General features: G+C 39.2%; 1 protein-coding gene across 1 annotated transcript in view; it reads right to left on the reverse strand.

Moving 5' to 3' along the window:
• The window catches only part of znf407 (zinc finger protein 407), a 196700-nt gene extending 192400 nt beyond the window's left edge, over positions 1-4300 (reverse strand). Inside the window, exons 1-2 of the mRNA XM_028018396.1 lie at positions 4164-4300; positions 12-643 (exon numbers count right to left, since the gene is read on the reverse strand). Of these exons, the coding sequence (XP_027874197.1) occupies positions 12-576 (565 nt within the window). The 5' untranslated portion in view covers positions 577-643; positions 4164-4300. The remainder of the gene's footprint in view (positions 1-11; positions 644-4163) is intronic.
• Positions 4301-25343: the final 21043 nt, after the last annotated feature.

The following is a 25343-nucleotide window of genomic DNA, read 5'->3' on the forward strand; positions in this document are numbered from 1 at the left end:
GGAATACTCACAAGTTAAAGGGACATCTTTGGCATGGTATCTCTGAATGTGGACATCAAGAGGAGCCTTGTCCCTAAATTCATGTCCACAGTAGTTGCAGGAATAAATAATCTTTGGTTTTGGGGTTCGCTTGCTGACCCTCCTCTCCTGAGCCGTGTTAGTCTCTTCTTGGTCTAAATCTGGACTCAGGTTTTGTTCACCATCGTCTTCCTCAGTTTTTATGGTGGCTTGCTCTTGGACTCCACTAGCATTAAGATTATTTACCTTTTCTTCATGAGGTCGAGGATTTTTTCCAATGACTTTCCCATGTTTTCTTGTATAATGAGTTTTCAGTGATCTCGGGTACATGGTTGAGAACCCACAAACTTTGCAAACGTTCTCCCCGCCCTCGCGTCCACCGTCTGGCAATGGCCTCTCGGCACGTTCTTCCTCTGCCTTATCGAGTTCACCAGTGCTACCAGGGGAGACCCCTGTGGTTTTCTCCATCTCCATATCGTCTGCCTGCACCCTCACAAAGTCGTTTTCAGCTGATTTGCTCTCAGCATCCCCCTCTCCTAATTCCAGGTTTTTTTCCATATCATTTCCTGTTATAGTTTCGCACAAATGTGAAATCCAGGGGTATCATCAAAACCGCATCAAAATCCTGAGGGCGAAAAAAAAAAAGAAATACAACATATTTATATGCGGCATGTCCAAGTGTCTAGAATATATTACTGCATAACAGCTAATGCCAACTCCAAGATCGGATGTAGCTCTCAGAATGAATTTGTATGTAGGCCATAATGTCCTATGACAATTGACCCCCTCATTTCAGAAATGACACGTTTTTCTTTTAATAAGATCAATGTGAAACTTTTTTTCCATATTTCAGAATTACCATGAATTACATATTAATATCCTATAAAAAAACATTACTTTCATTTAAATATCCCATTTTTGACTACTGTTTTGCATGTACAATTTTGGGGGAAAAAACTCACATTCCTTTTGGCATTTTTATTTAAAAATCTAATCTTTGTGGCCCATGACTACTGTCATCTTTACAATTTTGGCCTGCATGGCAAAATGTTTGGACACCACGGCCCAAGATTATGTCAAGAGGTAAATCCAGTTCAACTCTGTCTGGTTAAACATGAGTAAATGTCGCCATCTAGTGTTAATAGACACGAGCTGTTACTAAAAGCATGGTAACATAACAGGTAGTTTCTAAGAATTAAAAGGTTTCATTACATCGCTATCATTATTATCTGAGTGACATCTAAGTAACAAATGCACTTGCTTCATCTTTTTTCAACTTTATCTCAGATTGAAACATTTAGGTAAAGTCTGGTTTGTTGGAGTAAATATGATTGGTAAATTTGATTGAAGAATATTCAACATCACATGTTGTTTTAAAATAAAATAAAAAAAAGATTTACAGACCATAATAATTAAAAGCAAACATACAATCTTAATGATTGTTGTTACTTATGAAAATATATTTAAAGGCAGGCTTTTATTTGGCTCTTAATTGAGTTATATTAATGATATAAATATTATAAATTCAATTATATCGTATTTTATAACCAGTTTATTTTAGGGGGGTGTAGGAGACGCTGAGGGAATTTATCCCCTGAAATGTTTGTTTTTAATTCCTATATAGTCAGACTGGATGGGTGGATTAAGAGTATCCGTGAAAATCAGTTTGCAAATCTTGACCCCAGTTTGGATCTATGTCTGTACTTTGACTAAGCCATCCTAGACACATGTGTTTTGATCTAGCTCTGGCTGGATGGTTAGTGTCGTTCTCCTGCTGAGAGGTGAGCCTCTGCCACAGTCTCAGCCAGGTTTTCAAACAGGTTTTTCTTACACAACTAGCTACATTGACCTTCCCATCAGACTTCTTAAGATTCTCCCAACAGAGCTGTGGATTTCTGCAGCTACCTACAGAGTTATCTTCTCAGATTAATGCACACCTTACCTGGCCTGTCAGTTAAATAAATAGTCAGTAGTTATGTCTCAGTAGGTTTGAAGTTATGCCATACTCTTTCCATTTTTGCAAACATGACATGTTTTATAACTTCTCTGCCGTGCTCCTTGGTCTCCATGATGCTGTCTGTTCACCAGTTGTCTCTAACAAAACTCCGAGAATCATACTAAGATTAAATTACACTGAAGTGGACTATGTTTACTTATTAGTTGACTGGTTGTAGAGGCAGTGGCGCAGTGGGTAGCACTGTTGCCTTGCAGCAAGAAGGTCTTATGTTCGATTCCCGGGCCAGGAACAGAGCTATGGGATCTGTAGCGGGATTTGAACAACATGACTCTGTGGCTCAATGAGCAGGCTGTTTCCCTACAGCCTGCCAGCTGGGAACGCAAAGGTGAGGGTGTTTTTTGTAGGCAGGGCCGGTGAGGGTACTCTGGCTTCCTCCCACAGTTCAAAAAATTTGACTGTTAATTGGTCTTTCTAAATTCTCGTGAGTGTGTGTGCATGGTTGTTTGTCCTGTCTGTCTGTCCTGCGACTGGTGATCTGTCCAAGGGTGAACCCTGCCTCTCATCCAAAACGTTCACTGGAGCTAGACACCACCAGAAAATGGATGGTTGCAGTGGGTTTTAATCAGAAGTAAATAGGGCTGAACATAATTCAGCTATGTGCTACTTTGTGTTAGCATTTTCCATCCAATTCTTTCACCTTAAAGTTTTTGGTGGTGAATATTTAGGGAACTGTAACTGCACAGTTCAAATAGCACATCAATGGGCATATGTATGTATCCTACTAAGGTTAATGTGTAATTGTTCACTTTTGTATGTATTTTCAAACCTTGGCAAAGCTTTCACTATTTTGTCCACAATTTAGGTTCTGTATCCATGTCAAAATACATCAGGTATGGACAGACAACATGATTTTCTCTAACTGTTGCATGCTATTTTAACAAGCCAAAGACTGGGGATTTACCATTTATCTACTTATGTTTTAATTTCATTTCCTAATTTAACTTCTATATTTCCACTTTCTAAAGTGACCATCCAGCTGTTTTTTCCCCCTAATTGCTAACATTACACAAATGGCTGACAATGTTTGTGCTGCTGTCTTTACACATTTTCTCAACATGCAGTTGCGCTACTCTACTGACAGCAAAATGGTGGGCTTACAAAAAGACTGGCCACAATTGTACATCTGATCAACTCACAGTGACAATATAAATTGCTACATTTCAAATGAGTCCGCTTGTGTTTATGAATTAAATTAAACTAATGCAACGTTTTTGTATCCACAAATTTAAGAAAAACCTATAAAACATAGCTTAAACATTTCAAGAAAGGTGCAAAGTATAAACCACAGGAGGCATTGTTTTATTTTGACAATGAAACATCAGCTCCATCCACTGTGCGTGTGGAATGAAAGTGGAAGCAACAAATCTTCAACAAAATCTTATAAAACTCCTAGTTAAAGTACATTTTCTGACGCCTGTCTGGCTAATATTTGAGAAGACCAAATGTCCAAACAGACAGTGAAAGGTGTCGTTTTAGAACGATAGCTGCTATGAGAGGAGATGCAGATATAGATTCACGCAACATCTTACGTCCTTCATATTTTACAAAACTACTTAAAAGCACAGCCACGTTGTTCATTTTGGCGGCTGACTACATTAAGTTTGACTTTTTGCTTCCTAACTAGCCCGGCAACATTAACTGAAAGTCGTGTTAAAGTTAGCCACAGATGATTATAAAGCACGCTAAAACGGCTACACCAGAGAAAAACTATTAAAAAAACATTCCGCAAGGTGAGCCACTTTTGGAAAAACCCATATATTTGAGGGTTCAATAGTTTATGTCCCCGTGTCAGAGTAAAATTATGTAGCATTGCTGAAGCTGGAGTCTGCTGCTAACTAGCAACACGTTCCTCTACTGTACTTTCACAGACTCACAGCGCGTCCAATGAAATGCCTTCCTCGGCTACGTCAGCCAATCATAGCGGGGTTAAGGCGGGTCTAACAAGCTCGAACGTTTGGAAAACGACGGCAGCACAGAGGCCCAAAAAGGAGGCTAACGTCGACCTCTGAATTAGTCACCCATATAGTCTGAACAGCACGTTAAAACACCTTCTATACATAAAGGTCGCCAATTTAAACGCAGCTTGAGTAAAAATATGGACTCAATTTCATAAATCAAGCGGACTTACCCCTTGTTAGGTGAGTGTTTCCAGGGTGCGCGCTTTTTTGCTGCTAGACACAAATGGCGTACCGTAGCGTGAGCGGTGCGTCACAGAATTACTGGCGGCCTTGTTGTCCCCGGGTTTTTTCTACATCAGCTGGTAGACCACATGATGCATTTGTGTACCGTGGGAATATTGAATAAAGATGCCCGTTAAAACCTCTTAAAACAATTTAGCGTAAAAAGGACTTTGCATTTTGCCTTTTAAATACATTGATAGTGAATAACTGATGGGTAATAAAAGCTGAAAACGTATTGGAAAAGAAAGGAAAAATATGAATTAAAAACATTACTCATTTTGAATTTGCCAATTTTTCAACGATAAAATGAAGCATAAAACCAGGCGGTCTATATAAAATAAAGATGCATCAACATTTTAAATATCTGTCTAACTTAATCCAGGGATTAAGTTAGACAAATATTACTGTTACTGACATCTCTGTTTTACCTCCAAATAAAAAGGGTGATTGGACATTCCCCGTTTATACCTGTATACCTTTGATTAATTTATTTTTTGTATACAAATTGCTGCCAGGTTCACCTCCAAAGCCATGACATCATCACCTGGGCTTTTCCAAAACTGCTCAAAGGCATAGTAATGCCAGTACATGTAAACTTTGGAATTTGAAGAAAAATAATTAGCTCACTCATGATTTTGAGGTTAAACAAATGATCATTTTGGTAATCCTGAATCATCTAAAAACAGCGAATGTTTAGTCTGAATTACAGTCAACAAATGGAAGACAGGTTTTTATGTCCTCTTATGCAGTGTATGTGATTCCAGTTGTCTATAAAAATAGTTTTACCTTTGCTAAAGAGATGTTTCTAACTGGTTGTAAGATTTTGAAACAAGAGAATAAAAAAATAAATAAAAATAAGACTTTCCATTGCTTAACACTCTAAATTTTAGTTTGTGTGCTATACAGAAACACCGTGTGTGTGTGAGATAGAATCCCACTTACTGCATGCGTAGTTTACTTTTTTTTCTTTTCTCCAAATGGTCAAGCCTTGACGAATCACCACTTCCATGTGACACCCAGCATTAGCTTTATGGAAACACTTAAGATGGATTAATTCGTGAGCATTAATTGATTAAGCAGTCTGACGAGTCAGGAGGTGATAAATGATACCGACCCCAAATGAACACACAATTTGTTTTTTTCTTTGCAGTAATTCGCTTTAATTCATCACAGTCAAATTTATATTATATGGATGGTTTGAAACACAACTGGCCTCCTGCCTCGTTTTTCATTTTTCACCAGGATTTATCATAAATTTTTCTCCATTAGTTAACTTTTAAAAGAGACAGACTTTGGTGGGTGTTCTTCTGTACCGTTGAAATTTGAATATGAATCGCTTGAATTTTGATATATATCTTTGTTTATCTTATTCAACTTAAATCCCACAGAGAAGCAGAAAATAAAAACTAGATATTTATGTTTCTAAATACATTTCAAATTGGTTCCATGTGACTACTTTAACCCTGCAAAAACTTTGTTTTTCAGCCATTCAAAATAGATTAATTTGCATCCACCAGTCAATATTCAGGAGGTCAGATAATAAAAAGAAATTCAACATTTTCACTCTAACAGCTGCAGGCTTAAAACAATCTGACTTGGATAATTTTAGTATCACAATTACATACAGAAGGGAAGATCTTGAGAGATACATTTGAATCTGTAGAGGACTGTTGCCTCCTTAGTGGGTCGCCAGATACACTGCTACATGCCACAGCCCTATTGGTTGATTATAAGTAGTTGGGTTGACCGAGCATAGTAGGTTAGGCTTTTAGAGAAAAAAATATGTGTTGAAATAACTAACATCTAGTGTTTAGGATACCAAAATGGGAACTGTTAACAATAACTCATAACCTGAAATACTAAACAAGTAAAACTCAGCTACAATAACGCTACAATGACCAAACATTTGCTTAAAACTTCACAAACATCTGTCCAAACAACATAAAAACTACCATTTGGGCTAAATAAATAAGGCTGAAACTTTTTGTCTTTTATAGTTAAATCATATCTAAACCTCACCACAGTTCAAGGTAAAACTATTTCCTTTGTTTCAGTATTTTTTTTAACACAACTAATCATGTGTCAAATGAATGAATGTTTGTCCACTTGTTTAAGCTTAATAGGCATTTCCACAGTGCAGGGTAGAACTGCACACACTAGGAAAAGCACAGGTGGTACTAATAATGTTGCAGCTCCATAATAGGGTTTCAGGAAGCCATAATAGTGAGTCAGGGTGCGTAACACCAGGACACTAAAACATGTCTGACTAAAAGGGGTCAAAGGTTGAAATCTTATGCGACATTTAAAAACTCTGGACTGCCGTTTGTCCGATTTTAGTTTGCATGTGTGCCCTGGGGTAGGATGAAATTACACATTAATCATCCATATTACGCTATTAACTTATGACAAGTAACCTGAAACCAGGCAGTTCTAAACAGGCAGACAAACTGAAAGCACATGTGTAGGTCTGAACTATGAATCAAACCACACAAGTTCGTCATGTTTATAACGTCATAATGTCCCTTGGCTACTGCAGCAGCCGAGTGACAACATGGCGTTGCCAAATTCACTGTCATGTCTTTGTGCAACGACAATAAAGAAACTAAGTCTCTTCCTCATATCGATAACATCATAAATGCTGCGAGAGTGCTGCTTGAGAGTTTATATGCTATCATCAGCAGTTTGAGTGAATTTGGGGAAAATGTTTTGCATAATAAAAGTTTTATGATCAGATCGGACAAAGACTGAGCTGTTTGGCGTCAATGACAACAGTTACTTTTGGAGCATTTGAGATGGAATATTGAAGGCTACGTTGAAATGATCTACATTTCGCATTGGCTTAAACATGAACATGGGAATATGATCCAAAACTCAAGTCTTAATTTTTAAATGAATGCAAACGTTAACATTATGCTGGAAGGGCCCTGACTTCAAACTGACCGACTGAGGTTTCGGTCTACGCAAACAAATCAGTCACCTAAAAGAAGCTCAATTATTCCTGATAAGAAGAGAGGCCAAATATCCAGTCTTATCTGTGCAGATGCCTACAAAAAGCATGTGGTTTTTCTCCAACCTGCTAGCAGAAATAGATTTAAACAGTTTTGGTGCTTTATATTTAAAACTGCATAAATAATTTTGACCTTGTTTGGAGTAGAGAAAATTCCCAATGAATTTGTCTTGGTTAATTTAATTAGGAATGTTTTGTGAAAATATTCACCCTAGAAAAAAAATTGTTCAAATTCCCAACATGGCGTTTTAAAGTTAAGTTCAGACCACCAGAGGGCGCAATGGGACCACGTTCTAACACGCTGGCTGTCTTGAGACCACAGCTGTTCACTGTGTGTATCTGTTGCTATGGGAAACTGCCTCTAAATACGTTTTTTGTTTTTTTTTTTCAAAAATGATCTGCTGAGAGGCTAATTGTCGCAGAGCAAATGCTGTTACTGCGATTTGGGGAATAAAACTGCAGTAAGGAGAGCTGTAGCTGCCTATCAGACAAGCAAAGTGAGAAGATGTTTGTCCAAATCTGAGAGTGACAACCAAAGAACCCAAAAGAAGAAACCTGGTTAGCATAGAGAGCCTCTGTGGATTTACTTGTCATTGACCAGGTTTCTTGTCTTCCATCAATTTTCAGCATGAAAACTTCAGCTTATCTCAACAGTCCAAAGGCCGGGTACAACTGGATAGCCACCCTCACCGTCCATCACAAGGCCAACGGCGTCAGTGTCAGAGCATTACCAGGAAAGTTGACGATTGTTTGCAGACAAAAATCTGGAAACTCTGCAATGCATTTTTCATTCAGCCCTACTGACTCAGTACTTCTTTGCAAAGCAGCTCGAGGTCAACCAGATTGAATGCAGGGTGTCTGTCAACAGCCTTTTTCAAGCCTTGCCACAGATTCTCTGCTGGATTCAGCGTTGCGCTCAGTCGGTCCTCAAGGGCCAGAGTCCTGCGTGCTTCAGACATTATCCCGGTTCGACACACCTGAATCAAATGAATGGACCATTAGCAGGCTCCCGGAGAACTGGACGGCATGCCGAGGAGCTTATTCGAATCAGCTGTGTTGGAGTAGGGACTCATATCAGGCATGTAGGTCTCCAGCCCTATGACGAGTGCATGCGGACACACCGCTGGTGTAGTATACCACAGGCCGGCCCAACGCAACTCAACTAGGCCTTTATTTATTTTTTTCAATTTTCAATGTTTAATAAATCCTTCAACAATTAAACATACAGTGAAACCGATGTTGACAATATCAGTACTGTAAAGTATACAACATTAAGTAGTTATACAGAGAAGGATCTGAGTTTTAACATTTTCCCCCGTTCCTCCCATACTCCCCCCACCCCAGCCAACAAAAGGAGCTAAAGCAAAAAATATATATACTAAAATAAAAATAAAATAAAATAATGTAAACAAAAAGTTCAAACACACTGTATCTTTTATTCTGGACCAATAGTGTTTGAGCCTTATCTCTCTGGTTTTAAGAATGGTTCCCACGTACTCTGATACGCCTCAATCTGACCGTTTATCTTGTGGATGAGTCGTTCGTAAGAGGCGGTTTCTAAAGGTACTGCATACCATTCTGTCTAGGTAGGGATATTTTGACCTTTCCAGTGTCTTAATATAACTTACTTAGCTGTGGTGAGGGCAATTTTTAACCATTTTGCCTCCTTTGTTCCTATTCCGACCTTATAGTCTAAGAAGTTCAGAAGTCCCAATGTAGGTATCAAGAGTAAGTTGGAGTTAAGTGTGCTGTTAATTTTTACCATAACCTCCTGCCAATAAGAGATTAGATTCGGACACATGAGGAACATATGAAGCATGTCTCCCGGACTTTGTTTACATCGCCAGCAGATATCAGAGTTACTTATTCTAGCTCTAAATAATTTAACTGGTGTCCAATATAATCAATTCAGAATTTTGAACTGTATCAATTTGGAGCGCGCATCTCTCATGGGTTTTAACATTTGTTTGACTATTGCACCCCACTGTTCCTCTGTAACTAGGCCTTTATTGAAACAAGGAGTGTTTAACTCCAGTTTTAAAGGCAAAGGTATCCGGTAACTTTTACATGTGTTTTCAGTCCAAAGACACTTGGACTCATTGACTCAATTACTTAGTCAGCATATGGTCAAGTTATACAGAATTCTACAAATAAACCAATTATTTGATCCCAGTGCTCTGAAGGTGAGACGCATCTAAAGGTTACGGAACGCTGACTGCGAAGGGCTGGATCTCGACAGTGGGCGAGCCTCCACCCCAGTGCGTTGTTGCCTCTAGCAGATTTTCTTCCACGGTTGCCTTGTATTTAACTCGATCCATCTTCCCATTTGACCATCTGCTTTGCTGAAGGATTGCATCCCCACAGATTTATTGAGAGGTTTAGTCCGCATTGTTTTTTTTTACTTGTAGGGCGACTGTTCAGTCCTGGCATCATCTGACCAGAGCAACTTCTCCTATATGTCTGCCGTACCCTCTATGGAGCTTATGACAAACTTCTTAAAATGTTTCTCTCCTCGGGCTTCTCGTCCATCAGAGGCCAGGTTTGTAGCATAGAGGATTAATAGTTTTCCAAGAAACAGATTCTTAGCAACATCTCCAGAGTTACCAAGGACCTTACAGCTGCTTTTCGGCTCAATGTTTTCCTTGCTCAGCCTGCAAGTGTAGGTAATTGGTCATATCTTACGAGTTACGCATCAACGTTCTCCCTGGTCTGTCCGCAATTTTTCTCGATCTACCTTAGTAGAAAGTGATTATTTAAAGAATCCCACAATTTCAGATTTTTCTTCCCTTTTTAAATGTTGCAAAAATGTTCTTTGCAGTTATACACTAATTTGTGTTAGTCTACCACACAAAAACCCAACAGAGTCGGGTGAAACGAGTATAAAAATTTGGCAATGCACTGAGTGCATGTCCTAGGAGTTGTACCTGTTCTTTGTACTAACGTTGGTTTCTTTCATTTTCTCTAACTGATTTATTGAAGTTTTTTTAATGCATGGGTCCCCTTTTTAGCTCATTTTGCAGATTTCTCCCAACTGTAGTAAACACAGCCACAAATGGATGGCATGTCGGTGACATTCCGTCAGAGTAGCGTCTAAATCCCTGCCAACCAACTTCTGACATTTTCTCTGGCTGATCCGAGCCAAAAACACTGGCTGAAACACGGCTCGGGTTTCTGCTGGGCCTGAATGAAGCCATCTTGCTATCAAAGGATCTTAAATGGAATAAGTGCAGCGGATTAGAGTAAAATTAAACTGAAAGAAAAGAGAGGATTTTTTGAAGTACCCTTTCTCTCTCTATTTAGTGGCTTCACCTGGCTAAGAAACATTTGGGGAGAAACAAAACTCCCGAAGCAGCTATGGAGCAAAAACGCATATCCAGAGTTTTTGATGATTAATTAAAATCCGACTTTCTGTTCTGTGTTTACGGGGCGTGTCTGGGTTGAAACAATCCGATGACACATTCATAGGGGAAACTGCTTGGTGCTCTGGCAACATATACAACAACACGTGCAAGATCCACAGCTGCAAGATACTAAAAGGACCATCTCACCCCTCGTACGCCCCCGTCGCTCCCTCTCAGAGCTGTCCGTCCTTGTTGGAATCATTACCTCATAGTGCATCAGGCCAAGCTGGGGCTATCACCTGGGGATATCATGTGTGTGTGTGTGGGGGGGGGGGGTGTATGTGAAAGTAAAAAGCAGAAGCAACTGTCTCCAAAACATGTCTGTTTAAAAGTAGCATGTAAACAACGCAGGGTGGAACACAGTGGATTCAATTTGTCGCTTTCCTTTTTCTTGGAATTTCCTTTTTCTGATGATTCAGAAAAGCAAAGCTCGTACCAATACAAATCCAGTGTCTTGGGACTTAGTAAGCCCCTTATTTATGTTTTGTCACATCATAGATACAAATACATAGCTTTTAGGCATACATGGTCTAGGACATGTGGCAGTCACTTCCACTCAGTCCGTTTAAATACGACAGCGCTAAACAGAATCCAGACTTCATTTAGACGTCACCAAATTTGTAACTTACGTGAGCAGAGTTTGTTTCTTTTTAATGGAATTTGTAAAAAAGAAAAAAATAGTGAGATCCCAACACAAAGACGCACATGATTGTGGTTAGAGGAAAAAAAACTATACATGCATTCCTACAGTATTAAAGTAATGGAGCAGTTTTTAAAAGGGAGGCGCTTAACTACCAACACTTTACTTCCTGTTTCCTTTGGTGCAAAAGTGATGTCACGTGGGGAACATATTACTCCTAATTACTCATCAAAGTTCAAAATATAAAAACCATCTACTGCTCCGGTAAGGTAAATGCATATTAATCTTCATAAAAAAGGAAACACCAACAGGAAAATAGCTGCTCGGCTAATACTGCTCATATCTACAGTAATAACAAAAACTGAAGGCAGAATGAGGACCCAAGTTTAGATTTGATAACACACTGGAGGATAGTAACTGTTTCACTGTGAGATTTTGCAACTGCAATAAAAAAAATGAGGTTATTTTGTACTTTGGGGCACATCGTGGCTGGGGGTGCCAACAGAAGGCGATGGCACTGTAATACCCTGACGTTTGCTGATCTCTAGATTCATCCATGGCGAAAGATTGAAACTGTTATCCTGAATATGGATGTGATTATTGCGATTCTTTTTCTTTTTTTTTGCAGACAGTACACGACGTGTTTGAAAGAAAGGGAGATGAGGGCCTTTTGCGGCAGATGTTGACATTAACAAAATCCATAAAACAGGGAGCATAACTCAACACATTATGACTGCTGCCGGCCATGTAAACATCCTCTGCGCTGATTCTTTTGAGAGTGACTGTGTACAACACCCGTCAAACAGCCGTGATTTAAATTTCAGTGCTTCCCCAGGCCCACCCAGAGAGACCTGAGAAATCCGACGGAGATCTCGTTCTCCTGAACATCCCTCACGGTACTGTTTATCAGTTCCCTGGTCTTACCTAAACTATTGTCTGCATCCTGCGGATTGGTGACCCAGTTTTTGCACTTCGCGCCAGCTGCACCTCCTGCGACCCCTGCCACCCTCCCATTTTCGTTGACGGGAGCCACGTCGGATTCAGTTCTAATATAAATTTCCAAGTCATTTTTTGGTCCCGTTGCCACGGTAACGGCCTATTACTAAACCGAGCTCTGTGTCTTGAAACTCGATGTCTATCGTCGTAAAAAGACGCGCGCGCAAGGCCACGACTTTGACAAGGTCCATCTGATATGAAGGCATCTAAACAAACTGATAACTGGGAGTGTCTGAATTACACAAACTCATCTTCTGGTGGGTGGGGTCAGGAAGATAACGCACCACAAATTAAAACTGAATACATCTCCAACGTCAATAAAGAGGATTGTACCAGAAACTAACTAGACAGTACTTGTACTCTCCTCTCTTAGGTGGCATTCACTGGAAACAGAAACTTATCTAATATTAAGTTTTGTGTGTTTTAGTTGACTGAAGCATCTGCCTGTATGTAAGAAATGCAAGTTTGTTTGTGTGTACAACTGTGTGTCCATGTTTAAGTACCAGTTGCTGGATACACACAGCCATTATTCATTGACTCATTAGTTGGATTTTTGTGTGTGGGCGGGGGTGGGCGTGTGTAAAGTTGGTCCAGTTAAAAAGAATATTTATCAGATTGAGGTTTATAATTTCATCCCTTTCATCTCATTATTCAACCAGACTAACAATATCTAATAGGGGGTCCACCAAAGATGTGAAATGACATCGACCACTTCCAACGGTTCCCTCTGCATGGCGGTGGGCTGATTCTGTCATTGTAGTGTAAGACTGGAATAAGTGTGGGGAGTGGTTGTTTTAAAAAGCCTCTTTGACCCGCCTTTTTATTGTTATTGTGCAGATCAAAGTAAAAGTCGTTCGTGTTTTTTATTACAGCGGGCCGGCGAACTGTTAAAAGACAAGTTTTTATGATGTTAAAAAAAAACCCTCTTACCCTGATTAATCATTTAAATACTTTTTTTTCACATATAACATGGCATTTATAAGGTTGAGTACAACTAAAAGTCACTAATGCTTTGATTCAGTCCCAGTATGCCGTCTCCTATGATAGGATTTATCAATATTTTCCCACTGTACCTTGCAGAAGATCTTCAAATGTATCTGAATGTGAGGCCATCTCTCGTGCAGAATCCTCTTTACGTGAACAACTAAACTTTACGCCTGGTTCATCTGAGTCGCTATCATGGATACTAGGTGTCCCTCTTATAAGACTGACTTGAAATTAAATCAGAAAGTGTTTGATCTTTGTCTTCGTTTGATAATGTCCAAACTTTTATAATAAAGTGTTTTGTTTTGCTTTTTTTCTGCAGACTTTTCTACTCCCCTTCCCCCCACCCTTTTTGTTCCTACAAAGTATATTTTTCAGTTGAATAATAGACAGGATATATATTAAAAAGTGGAAAATGTTTTCTAAATGATTTATCATGTAGAATTTCTTTGCATTAAAAAAAACTAGTATTTCAGCAGAGAGAAAAATTGGGCTCTATAATCGTTTTGCATTAAACTGAACGGAGGAAACAAAAGGGTTTTTTTTTTTTTTTTTTGCAGATTTGAAGCTTGGATGCTTGAGCTGATTGTCAACTGAATTAAACCCTCTGTGTACCCAGGACGTCCCAGAGTGTTGATTTGTTTTTGTTTTTTCACAGCGAACTATAACAAAATCCGGGCCTGCATTTAAACCAGTCCAGATGATTTCGCAACATGCTAAACAATCTGGCAGGATTTCAAAAACCTTGAGCATATCAGAGCTCCCTTCTTAAAAAAAAATGCAATAAAATAAAAAGAAAAACTCTCTGCCTGCAGCTTTAAATGTCTCAATATTTTATATTTTTCTTTTAAGTCATGGAGATGATGAGTGTGTGCACGTGTGTGGGGGGGGGGGGGGGGGGGGGGGGGTGCGCGAGGGTGTTTATGGTGTTATGACGTCTGCCGATCTTAGGGCCGAACCCAAGAAATCATTTAGAAGCTCTCCACCCAAACATTCACACACATACACACACTCTTGTAATTTCCAGTAAATGGGCCCTTAGAGTTCCCGAGTGTTTAGAAGTCCTCTCGATCCTTAACAGCTCATCTTCGGAGAGCTTCATGTTGTTGAATGCGATCCAAAAACTCAGTGAACCTCATTCAGGTGAGAATGAATTACATTGCATACAGGTGTTAACATTGCATTGCTGATTCAAAGACCTGCACACCCCGATGCACTTACATGTATGACCGTAAGGTCATACATTCTCATACATTTTCTCATGTATGAGAAAAAACGATGCACATTTGACCAAGTCTGGATAAAAGAACACTGCTTCAGTAGAGTCTAGTAAAGCTTTATTGGGATAGACATGCACCAACGCTGGTTCCTGCATAAATCTAGCCCTCCTTCTGTCGCCCCCTATTCTATTAAAATGAGAAAATTAAAATCTGGGAATGGATGAAGTGCTGTGTAATTCCACAACACATAACCTGCTGTTTCTATATACAGCACCAAGCTGAGGATCCCGTGCTCTGCATTTGAAAGCACATGCAATAAAGCAGAAGAAAACTTGTTCAGCACAAAACTAAAAGGTAAATGACGGTTTTTTATTTGTTCAATTTTGGTGCATGTTGGATTGGATTTACTGTCCATTTGGTCAAAGTCTTAAACCACAATTTACTTACAGACAAGTAGAAAAAAAAGCTAGAACCTAAGCTGAAATACTTTGCACAGCAAAACATTATATTGCTTTGACGGACTTAGATTTAGTTTGTATTTCAGCATGGTCCATGTTGGATTTGCTCACATGTCCACTTCAATTACTGAGTAAATAAATTACTCATAAGTTAGGGTACATTGAAATGCTTTTGATTTGGTCTCAACAAATACGTCTGTGCTACTATGACCGTTTTAGGATATGAAGGCGAGTACTTTGAGTTTAAACAATCAATGTTTGAGACTTTGTTTTTCTTTAAATGTGCCCTTCATTTGGCAGTGTACCATTCACAGTTGTTGTCTTAAGTGCTAACGAGAAAACCAATAGATTTACTTTCAAGCGGAGTATTATGGCTTACTATACACAGCCCTGGAAAAAAATAATCAAGAGACCACTGACAACGATCAGTTTCACTAATTTTAGAGAACGTATATACTTGTATGTTTTTTAAGTATATGTTTGAGTGAAATTTACATTGTTCTTTTATTCTATGAACTAGCTGCTGACAACGTGTCTCAGAAATTCCAAGCAAAAATTTTGGATTTACTTGCAGAAAATGAGAAATGGTCAAAAATGACGAAAAACGATGCAGTGCTTTCAGACCTCAAATTATGCAAAGAAAACAAGTTCATAATCATTTAGAAACAACAACACTAATGTTTTAACCCAGGAAGTGTTCAGAAATCAATATTTGGTGGAATAACCAGGAGGTTTTCAATGGGGTTCAGTGCAGTGGGCTCTTCATTTTTTCCAGAGCTGCATATAAACTTTTTTAGAAACTGTTTTGGATTCCTTTCAAATGCAATGGACATCCAGATAGAAAGAAAAAAACCCATCCATGCTTCTATTCAGTGCATGAATGGGCTCAAAGTTACCTGGTGACGTTGTCACGAAGAGCTGCGTATCGTCTGCGTAGCTATGGTAACTAATCATATTTGCTGCTGTAACATGAAGTAGTGGGAGCAAATGAGTCTGCTTCTATGGCTGCAGAAAGAGAAAAAACAGAAACTAAAAGCAGAGCTTTATGCATAATCTATCCAGCAGTCTCACACCTTAGAAAGATGCGTCACTGCCCCAAAGTTTGACTTTATTCCCTCAGAGCTTCACTAAAACCTTTTGCACTGAAAAGTAAAGAAGAGACGATAACATCTTCTGCCGTTTCAGGGATCTAAAAGAGTTAAATGATGAAGCTACGCTTTTGAAAAAAGTTGATATCACATTGCTACATCTCTTTGGAAGGAAAATAGTGAGACAAAATTCAGAAGCCTTTTTCTTATCTTTTCAAGATTTTTCTCTTAAGTCTTTCAACAGTTGTCCACCGTAAAAACTCATGGTTACGGGTTTAAAATGATTTGCCTCCAGGTTGACTCGAAAACAACGCGACTGCCTGTTAACAGGCAGCATCTGTAAGTAATTATTCAAATGTTTTGCCGGCACCAGGAGAAGTTAATTTGTTAATAAGGCTGCGTATAAAAAAAAAAAAAAAAAAGAAAATACATGGCCTCAATTATAGATAAGCTGATGTGACTTAAACCAGTTGGTGGGTAGAATGAAGTAGAGGTGGTGGTTAAGTGCAATGTTCAGACGGCGGTGAGAGCTTTTGCAGTGAATGTCACCAAGTTTTGGGGAAGCTATGCAACTTAGGATCATTACGAATAAAAATAGCTAACAATTGAAAAAAGAAAAAAACATATTGAAATGAAAGTTTCTTATGTTTTGGTAGTGTGCCTACAGAAGATGCGTATGGTTGGTGAGACCATGCCACAGCTAACTAGCATGCTAATCCAGTCAGCTGGCCTCCTCATTGGTGTAATATACCAATTATTTGATTTTCTTAAAAAAATAATTATATTCCGCTCAAATTGTATATATCATATTCCTAATCTGGCACAAGTGGAACATAATTAAATGGAGTGCTTTGTCAGTGTCAAGTCATAATGTGAACAGCTATATTTAGATAAGCATCAGTGAGGTGATGAAAAGGTAATGCGTAACTTTTTTGTGTAAAATCTGATTCATCTATTCCTTAAATTTTCCCTCTTAATCCTTTGATACGACTCTTGCTTCCAATGCAGTTTTTAGAGCGGCACCAAAAAACAAATCTGCTATTTGGTTAGGAGAAGTAGCTTAATTTAAAAGGATGACATGATTCAAAAGGGAATTGGGTAAAGCTATAAAAAGGAAATCTCTCCGGCATGCCTTTTGTTTTATTCCCAGAACCTCAATGCTGTGCTCTTGGATGTTGAAGCCTTTATTGCTCAACTGTGTTTAAGTGATTCAGGAGTTGAAAGGATGTTTTTTTTTTTTTTTTTGTCTTTAGAAGGGAGTCTTTCTGAAATAACCCTGCAAGAACCTGAATGCAGATCATGTGGAAAAATGCCCGAAAATCTTTTAACATCTCACCGGTCCTGCTTTATGCAGAGAGAACATATCAAAACGAAACTTCTTGAAGGGAACGGGATCAAATCTGTTTCTGGGTTTTAGGATTTTATTGAGAACAGATTGTCCTGAAAGGAAAACCCCATCAGTAGTGTCCAAGATCCTTCCACTGGATCCTATAAAGAAACCCGTTCTGATCTGAGTTGTTGTGCAAATGCACATATTTAAGATCAACACTGACTTTTACTTTTGACAAGAAAATTACAGACATTACAAAACATCTGCCGGAGAAAGAAAGCAGAGATATTAGGAGCCGACTACAGACTGGATGAAACAGAGTCCCCCGACTCCAGAGGAAGTCGGATATGTAGACGTAAAAATGAGCCTACTTATTCAGTTTTAATGAATAATCTAGGAAACATTTTGATCTTCACGCCTTGATATTTCTTGCAGTGTAGAAAAGGAAGGTAAATTGTCCTTCCAGACTGTCCAGAGTGGCAGATTAGGTGAAACGAGAATGTTCTCAGAGGAGCCATAGAGATCAGGAACACACTCACTGACAGCATGTGTAGCGATGATGCAACGCCATCAACATTCATGAAATGGACCAAGAAAGAGCATAAAGTGGACTTTTCCTCTGTCATTCAACAGACAGTTCAGTTGACTTTATTTATTCAGAGCCAACTCACAACTGTCATGTCAACGGACTCTACAAACTAATTTGTTTCCCCCCCCCGACACATAGAATTAGACCAATCCATTCATAAAGACAGAGTCGAATTAGTAAAACCTTTTAGAGCTAAAATCACCCAATCGATTGCGTTGAGTCAGCAACTTTTCAGAAATCCTTCGTACAGGACAACATGTGGTGACAGTGGAAAGAAACAACATAAGAAAGCTCTGTCAGAATCCACCTGCCTTACCTTTGAATTTTATGAATGAGCAGAAAAACAAAATAGATACACAGCACTGTTAGTTCAGGTTTACTTTCTATGTTAGACCCAAATGGATGTAACAAAAAAGTTCTTGCACTTGCTCTGGATGGGCAGTCGTTGGCAGTGTATTACCTGATGCACTAGTGTCCACTTTACAAGTCTGTGTGTATTTATGACATAAGAAACACAAGAGCCAAGCCTGTCCACTGTAGTGACGGCTATGCATGAAAGGGCTAGAGTCACATTCACCCTTTCATTTATACACCGATGCTAAGCAATTTCGGGTTAAGTGCCTTGCCCACGGGCACATTGACATGTGGCAGGAGAAAGCTGGAATCGAACCTACAACCTTCCGATCACAAGACGACTACTCTACCCACAGAATCAGAATCCTTACGTGGTAAATTAAAGGGGTCCATTGTTCCTTCTGCATGTGTGTTGAGATCTGTGCAATTCACAGTGATGTGACACATCAAGACAATCTCATTACTTTTGTTGACTGTCAGACCTGCCTCTCATTTTCTTTTCACATTGAAAGAAGCCAATGAGAACTATACTTCTGTGATCCTGTGATAGAGTCCTTCTGCCAGTTTCACTTTCAGTCTCAAGCATTCAACATGCAGAGGTGAGTGAAGCCCCTGGGTAGCGCAGCATTAAGTCGTTGCTGCAATCTCTCAGTTGAAGTTGAATAGATTCTTTATCAAAGCTTATCTGTTGATGAAATTGTGCATATTACTGTTTCGAATGTTTTGATAGGTGTCATGAAGTTTTTTCTTTTGGAATGGGACTAAAATTCAAGCAGGAACTTCGGAGGATCAGAAGGATTTAATGGTCAAACAAAATGTAAAGTCATTTTATTTTGATGGGTGTATTGGAAAAGACAGAAGCTTTCCTTTTGATATGAACGTGCCTGTGTGCACTTGAAAAAGTTTCCTTCCTGTCAGAGATCATTTGTACAGCAGCGTATTTTTAAGTCAAAACTCTGATAGACATTCCTAGACACACACACGTATGCCAAAACAAATATACGCACAATGATCTGAACACACTCGAGTGCACACTGCAGTCCTTTAGGAACGAGGAAGTCCCCCGTTTTGTTCAACATCTGGAGCACATCCCTGGTTCCCAGGTTCCCTTGGTAGCACTAAATCATTAGCCAGCTCACTTGCCTGAACTTCTGGCTGTCTGTAAGATATGTGAAGTAAGAGATTTCACTTTTTTAAAATTTAACTAGATAATTAAAATGAACTGCTAGTGCTACTCTAAAACCTGCCCCCCTTTCTGAAATCTTATTTTTTTGACAACTCTGTAATGGTAAGTACATTGGTAAATGCGGTCATATAAGGAAGTACAGTCGAATTTACTCAAGTCTCCTGTGGGCAGTAGCAGACCAAATGAGACACGTCTGATGAAGAGAACATGGGAGCCCAGAGTCTGAGGAGATTCCTCTGTATGCCGACCCCAGACATCTCCTTATAACCTCCCTGAGAATATTTTTTTTATCATTCTTTGGTTTTGGGACATCCCCCAGGAAAAGAAAGTTTTACTGCTTTTCTTTGTCCTGGGCTATCGTTTCAATGTCATGGCCTTTCGTACATGTTCCCGGATTCGCTGTTTAGACTTTGTACTGTTTTAGTGTTTCCTTACTGTAATTCTGTTGTTTTGTGTGGACCTTTGTTGATTTGATGCATTTCTTTCTTAAAGTTTACTTTTCTACAGCTGGATCAATGCCAAAAACATGCCAAACGTTCTGACGCCTCGCAGCGAGACGGTGCCACGTTTTTAAATGAGGATTTTATTTATTCAGAGAAGAACCCAGAACAACATTTAAGTTAAGTTGCAAATGTTTTGGCTATTTGATGTGAATGACAGGACCTGGCTACTCACTGAGAGCCATTTTTAATCATAAAGTAAGGGCTACAAATGGAGCAGGGCAGCAAGCACACCACATGAAATGCTGAGGGCAAAACTCAAATTAAGGGGAGAGAGAACAATCCCCACTTTATGTTTCATTTTTGCTGCTCACTCTCTAATGGCAGAACTTTGTTTTGATAAGCGCTGCAGCCTTGTAGCCAATCACACGTGAGGATATGGAATCATGCTGCTATAAACAGAGAAGGGGGACAGTCAATAGTTTGGTACATTTGTGTGTAGTGTTTTGCTCATTTGTTTTTGTGTTAAAGAAAATTAAAAGTCTGATGCAAAAATTATACGAAACCAAGAAGCTTGTGACAGAACAAACGCATACGTTTAAGCAAGTATAAGGCTTCTCAGTTAAGGAACACTGAATGCAAAGAGATTTGTCATACAAAGCATTCATATTGTGCCAAGTTAAGCTAAAATATGAAGCTGCAGATGGTAATAAATTGGGAGCCGCTTGGGAGCTGAAAGAGCTACTGTAGTTCTTCTTTGGGAGCCGTGTCACGAGAGCCGGTTCGTCCTCTGAACAGTCGAATTTCCCATCTTTAGTGAACTGATGACACAAAAGTAGACGTTTTTGGAAAATGGACATCGTGCTACAAACTAACAAGTCATTTTTAGGTTGACGGGGCAATTAACTATTCAGATAGGGTTGGTTTGGATAGTTTTACTTTAACAAATTGAATGAACGATAAACAGCATTTTCCACGTCACTTTAGCTTAAAGCCTGTCAGAATAAGCTGTCTTGATTACGAGTGAATCTTTCAGGATCTCCCGTCGCCTCTGAACATACTGGCATCACTCCTGAGTCTACGTTGTTAACACAAAAGAGCGAAAACAAGGCAGTGTTCACTTTGCACCGAGGCACCAAAAGTCTAAATATCTTGACGGCCGGTTATGGCTGAGGGTTGCAGTAGATGAGGCTGTTTGGGTTAGGCCAGTAACTTAGCAACAGTTAGTGTTTGTGACTCAGGTGGGCAAGCTGTTCTTCCCAGTTAAAATTGGCTTGTGTGAATTGTCATTCTGCAGGAGACTACAGGCCACAGCTGTGGCAAATATGTAATAATCACATTTTCCCAAATAAGATCCAGCTGCTATGCTGGGAGAAAATTGGGTTAAGATGTATTATCTGGAAGAAAAAAAAGAAAAAAACAAGCCAGTGAGAATGGCTACTTGTTGTTCCATCTCTGCCCAAGTGGACAACCTTCCTGGGAATGTCAGCAGCCGGAGGAATGCCAAAATAACTACATGGACGTATATGACTTCCACTCCCAGCGTTGATAGCTATATTCGTCGTCTTCCTTCTGAAGTGACTGCGTTCATGTCCTGGCCGATCCTTGTGACCTGCGTTCAGAGCGGCCTGCAGAATTGGCTACAAAGTGGTGCAGAACAGTTGCCAAATTGGATTTTGTGGCATAAAAAAGTCGCCAGATTTTAATAAAATAAACCTGCCGAGGACGTCAAAGAGTTGCAGATGCTTGCATGAGAACTCGGGGTCCAATAAGATGGTATCTTCGCGGGCTCGTGTGTTCTAGTAAAATCTGCGGAGTGTGGGTCAATAAAGAAAGAGCTGCTGTTATTTGTTAAACATCCATGAGAACAATGACCAAAGACCTTTCTCAAGACATATTTTGCAGACTCGTGTCCCAATGATGGTGATGATGATGATGAGTACTATAATCGGAACTGAGAAACTGGCCAGACGCTGGAAAATGGAAACGGTCAAACAGCCAATCGAACAACCAGGAAAGAGGAAGTGCAGTTTGGGAGCTAAGGCTCCTCAAACAGAAGTTCAGCAGGTTCTGAACTTGCGTCTCTCAGCGATCAGTAAATGTCAATGTGTGGACGCGCAGCAAGTATCGGAAGCTCGTTCAACAACTGGACTCTTCACGCTGAGGTCATGACAGGATCAGCGGGTGGTTTTCCTCTGTTGTCGTAGAATTTTCTCTCCTACGACAATTGCGTCTGTGTTTTTTTTATGCTATCCTGATTAATAATTAACATACGTCTTTGTCAGCAAATCATCATATTTAAGAAAGTAGCAACATTTACAGCTTTCACTGCTCTTTTTTATCTACATGTATAATTTTAACACTTCAGTCCAGTTTGCAGGACATTTAGAGTTTTGACTATTGAAGTTTGGAGTTTCTTCTCTCATCCAGAGGAGATGAGAGGAGACGGTTCACAAAAATTACAAGTTATGGTAACATTCCCTCTTTTTTTCTGCAGTCCAGAGATTCCCCTAAAATACCAAAACATACTTTGACAGCTGTCTTTTGTAATCTACTTGCTGGACGTCCTGCACAACTTCAGTTTGTCCTTCGCTGTTTTGTTTTGTTTTATTTATTTATTTTTTTGCTTTAAGTGAAGTAGTGAAGTAGCTTCTTCTGGTCTCAAAGCAATTGTCTAAAAACCTTTGCATTTGTGGCCAGAGGATTCTGCAGCACAGTCGGTATGAGTTTTGGAGATCTTGTGATTTTAGCCGCGCTGTCTCCCAATTTCACCTGCAGGTGGAACCAGATATTTACATACGGTAGAGAAAAATACATTACGCCTTATTTTTGGTGTCTGACCTTAAATCTGACAAAGTTTTTCCTGTCAGACAGTAAGGAGAAAAACAAAATGTTAGGTTTCTTTTTATACAATGCAAGTAAGTAAGTAAGTCAACTGTACGATTTCAATATGACCTGTATCATTATATCTTGTTGCAAAAATAAAGAGAACAGCTTTTTTTCCTTACAAAATAGACATTTAAACTTTGTTTTTTTTTTATTATTATTTTTTTTTTTAAAGAAAGGCTTTTGTATAGAAGTAATTTGTTTCTGAGGGCAAGGTATTTTTGTTTATTTGTGTCTGGGGCAACATAAAAAAACAGGGCTAATCATGACTATAAAAAACCATGTTTCTTTTTCAAACATTCATATTAAAATGACACATTAAAGGAATTCCTGGATTTGAATAATAACTACAGGGTGTACCTTTAAAGGGTGGAAAGCTATTTTGGCCATTATTCACGTGCTGTCCGGTGCCACCTGGTGTTTATTCAGCGTCACTACGTTTGTTTTTTTGGGGGGGGGGTTTTGCAAACGAAAAATGCCAGCAGATGAGCAATAATTTAAAAACTTGCACATCCTGGTTGGTTTAGTTCAGCCCAGAACATCAGCCTAAGAACTTGTGAAGATGTTGGCTAAATCTGGTAAGTCTGTGTCATTATCCCAACTGTGACATATGTGGGTGGCACCATCAATAATAATAATGGTGTTAATTAGTTATTAGTTTGGCTATTTGCCATTGTGTCAGAAAAAAAGAAATTATCACTTCTTTGTAACGTCAGAAATAAATAAAAAAAATGTTTCACACTTTGCCATGCTATTCAAAGGAACTTATTGATCCCATTCTATGTTGGAAACTGAACCAACTTTGAAAACATTTATTCTTGTAGGCAATAAAAACTAGAGGGGGGAAATTACTGAAGTAAAACGTGACTTGCCATGGATCTTTTAACCACATCTCACCAATCTATCAGTAAAACTGGCCCAGTCGTCCAACAAATCAAGTGGAGAGACACGACCAAATGGATTTTTGCATATCTGTCATATCAAACAAGTGACAAAAAGAATGACAAAACTCCAGTGAATTTAGTGAACGTGTGTGATTTGGTTCCCCCCTTGGCCCGACTTTGGTTCTGGATCACGGTCCCATCCAGAGAGTCGATGGGCTTTTTGTGGACTCCATTGATGTCCCTGACACGTTTAAAGCAAAGCAGATTATTTCCCTCTGCCTATCCTACTAACTGCTGTCAAGATTTGCACGCTCCATGCTGCCCTTCCCAGCACTCTAAAGGGTTTGCTGCGTAAAAATTATTTCACTGTTTATCCCAGTGGGGCTCGAGTGATGAAGAACACAAAACCTTCCTTTTTCCAGTAAACATATCCATATTTACTACCATCGTCAGGCTCTGGGAAACACGTCTCTGCTTTTCTCTGTGTGCTAAGTTCCAAGATTATCTGCATTTGTTGAAACAGATCTAAACAATCTGGTTTTAGCTCAGTTAAAAATATTTGTTACTTTATGGTGTACTTTACTGAGAATGGACCATGAAGTTCGTAAGCTGTTATCATCTTTGTTGACATATCAAGAATGCGGAGAGGTCACCAGGTCACTCAGCAGACCCTCCCTTTAAAGACTTAGAGGTTCTTTAATCATCTTCCACTGGGGAAGATCAAATTCACTTTGCTTTTATTAAATTAGAGCACAGGCAGCATGCACTGTATGTGAATAAGGCAGAGAGAAACTAACACAAATATGCTGCAAAACTTTATTTCAACGCAACAACATGAAATGTGGCTGAATTTGCCGTATTTAGCCTAATGTTTTAGTTAATAACCACGGTACATAAGGTAAGTGGAGATGATAAACTTCTCTATGGAGATCATAGGGGTTTAGTCAAAACAGCTTCTGGAATATTACAAATCATGTTCAATTATAAAATGATCGGTTTAAGTTATGATGTTGGAGAACAACTTTTTGGTAAGTTTTTGTCCCCATACAATTAACTATAAGTTGAAATATGTTATGATTATAAGTGAAATTGTCCAAAAATCCCATTAAAGCTGAGAAGAAAGATGTTTTAGGTAGCTGAGTGAATCAGGACAAATCATCAGATGGAAACATCCTCTGAAGGAGCTTCATATATCTCTGTGTCAGGTCAGTCATCTTTAGAAGCAAAAAGGTGAAAGGTCATAAGAACGTTATCTAAGTTAACGCATTGATGAGGAAACTCCAGTTGGAACAAAATACTGCCCGTGTCAAAAAACAAGGAGAAAGTTTCCTGTAAAGTTTCTGTATCCTGACATCAATGGTATCTAGTGCTGATGTAAACCAACCTCGGCCTAATCCATACCTCATAGTCTGCCTAAATTTATTAATCTCTACCCACCCACAAGTTTTCTACGTATTTCCATGTGTGGTCCAGATTTTTGTGGCGATGTTGGCAGTTCACTTCGGCTGGGAAGACAATACTGCCACCCACAGGGTGGTGCCACACACATATATGGTTAAGTGGGGTAAAATGAGCCATGTTTTTCAATTTAGGATCACTACATGAAGGCAATCTTAGTTTTGGTCGCTAACTTATATATCTACAGGATGTCATACATCTCTTCAA

The sequence above is a fragment of the Xiphophorus couchianus genome, chromosome 5 (assembly GCF_001444195.1).
Source record: "Xiphophorus couchianus chromosome 5, X_couchianus-1.0, whole genome shotgun sequence".
Lineage (NCBI taxonomy): Eukaryota > Metazoa > Chordata > Actinopteri > Cyprinodontiformes > Poeciliidae > Xiphophorus > Xiphophorus couchianus.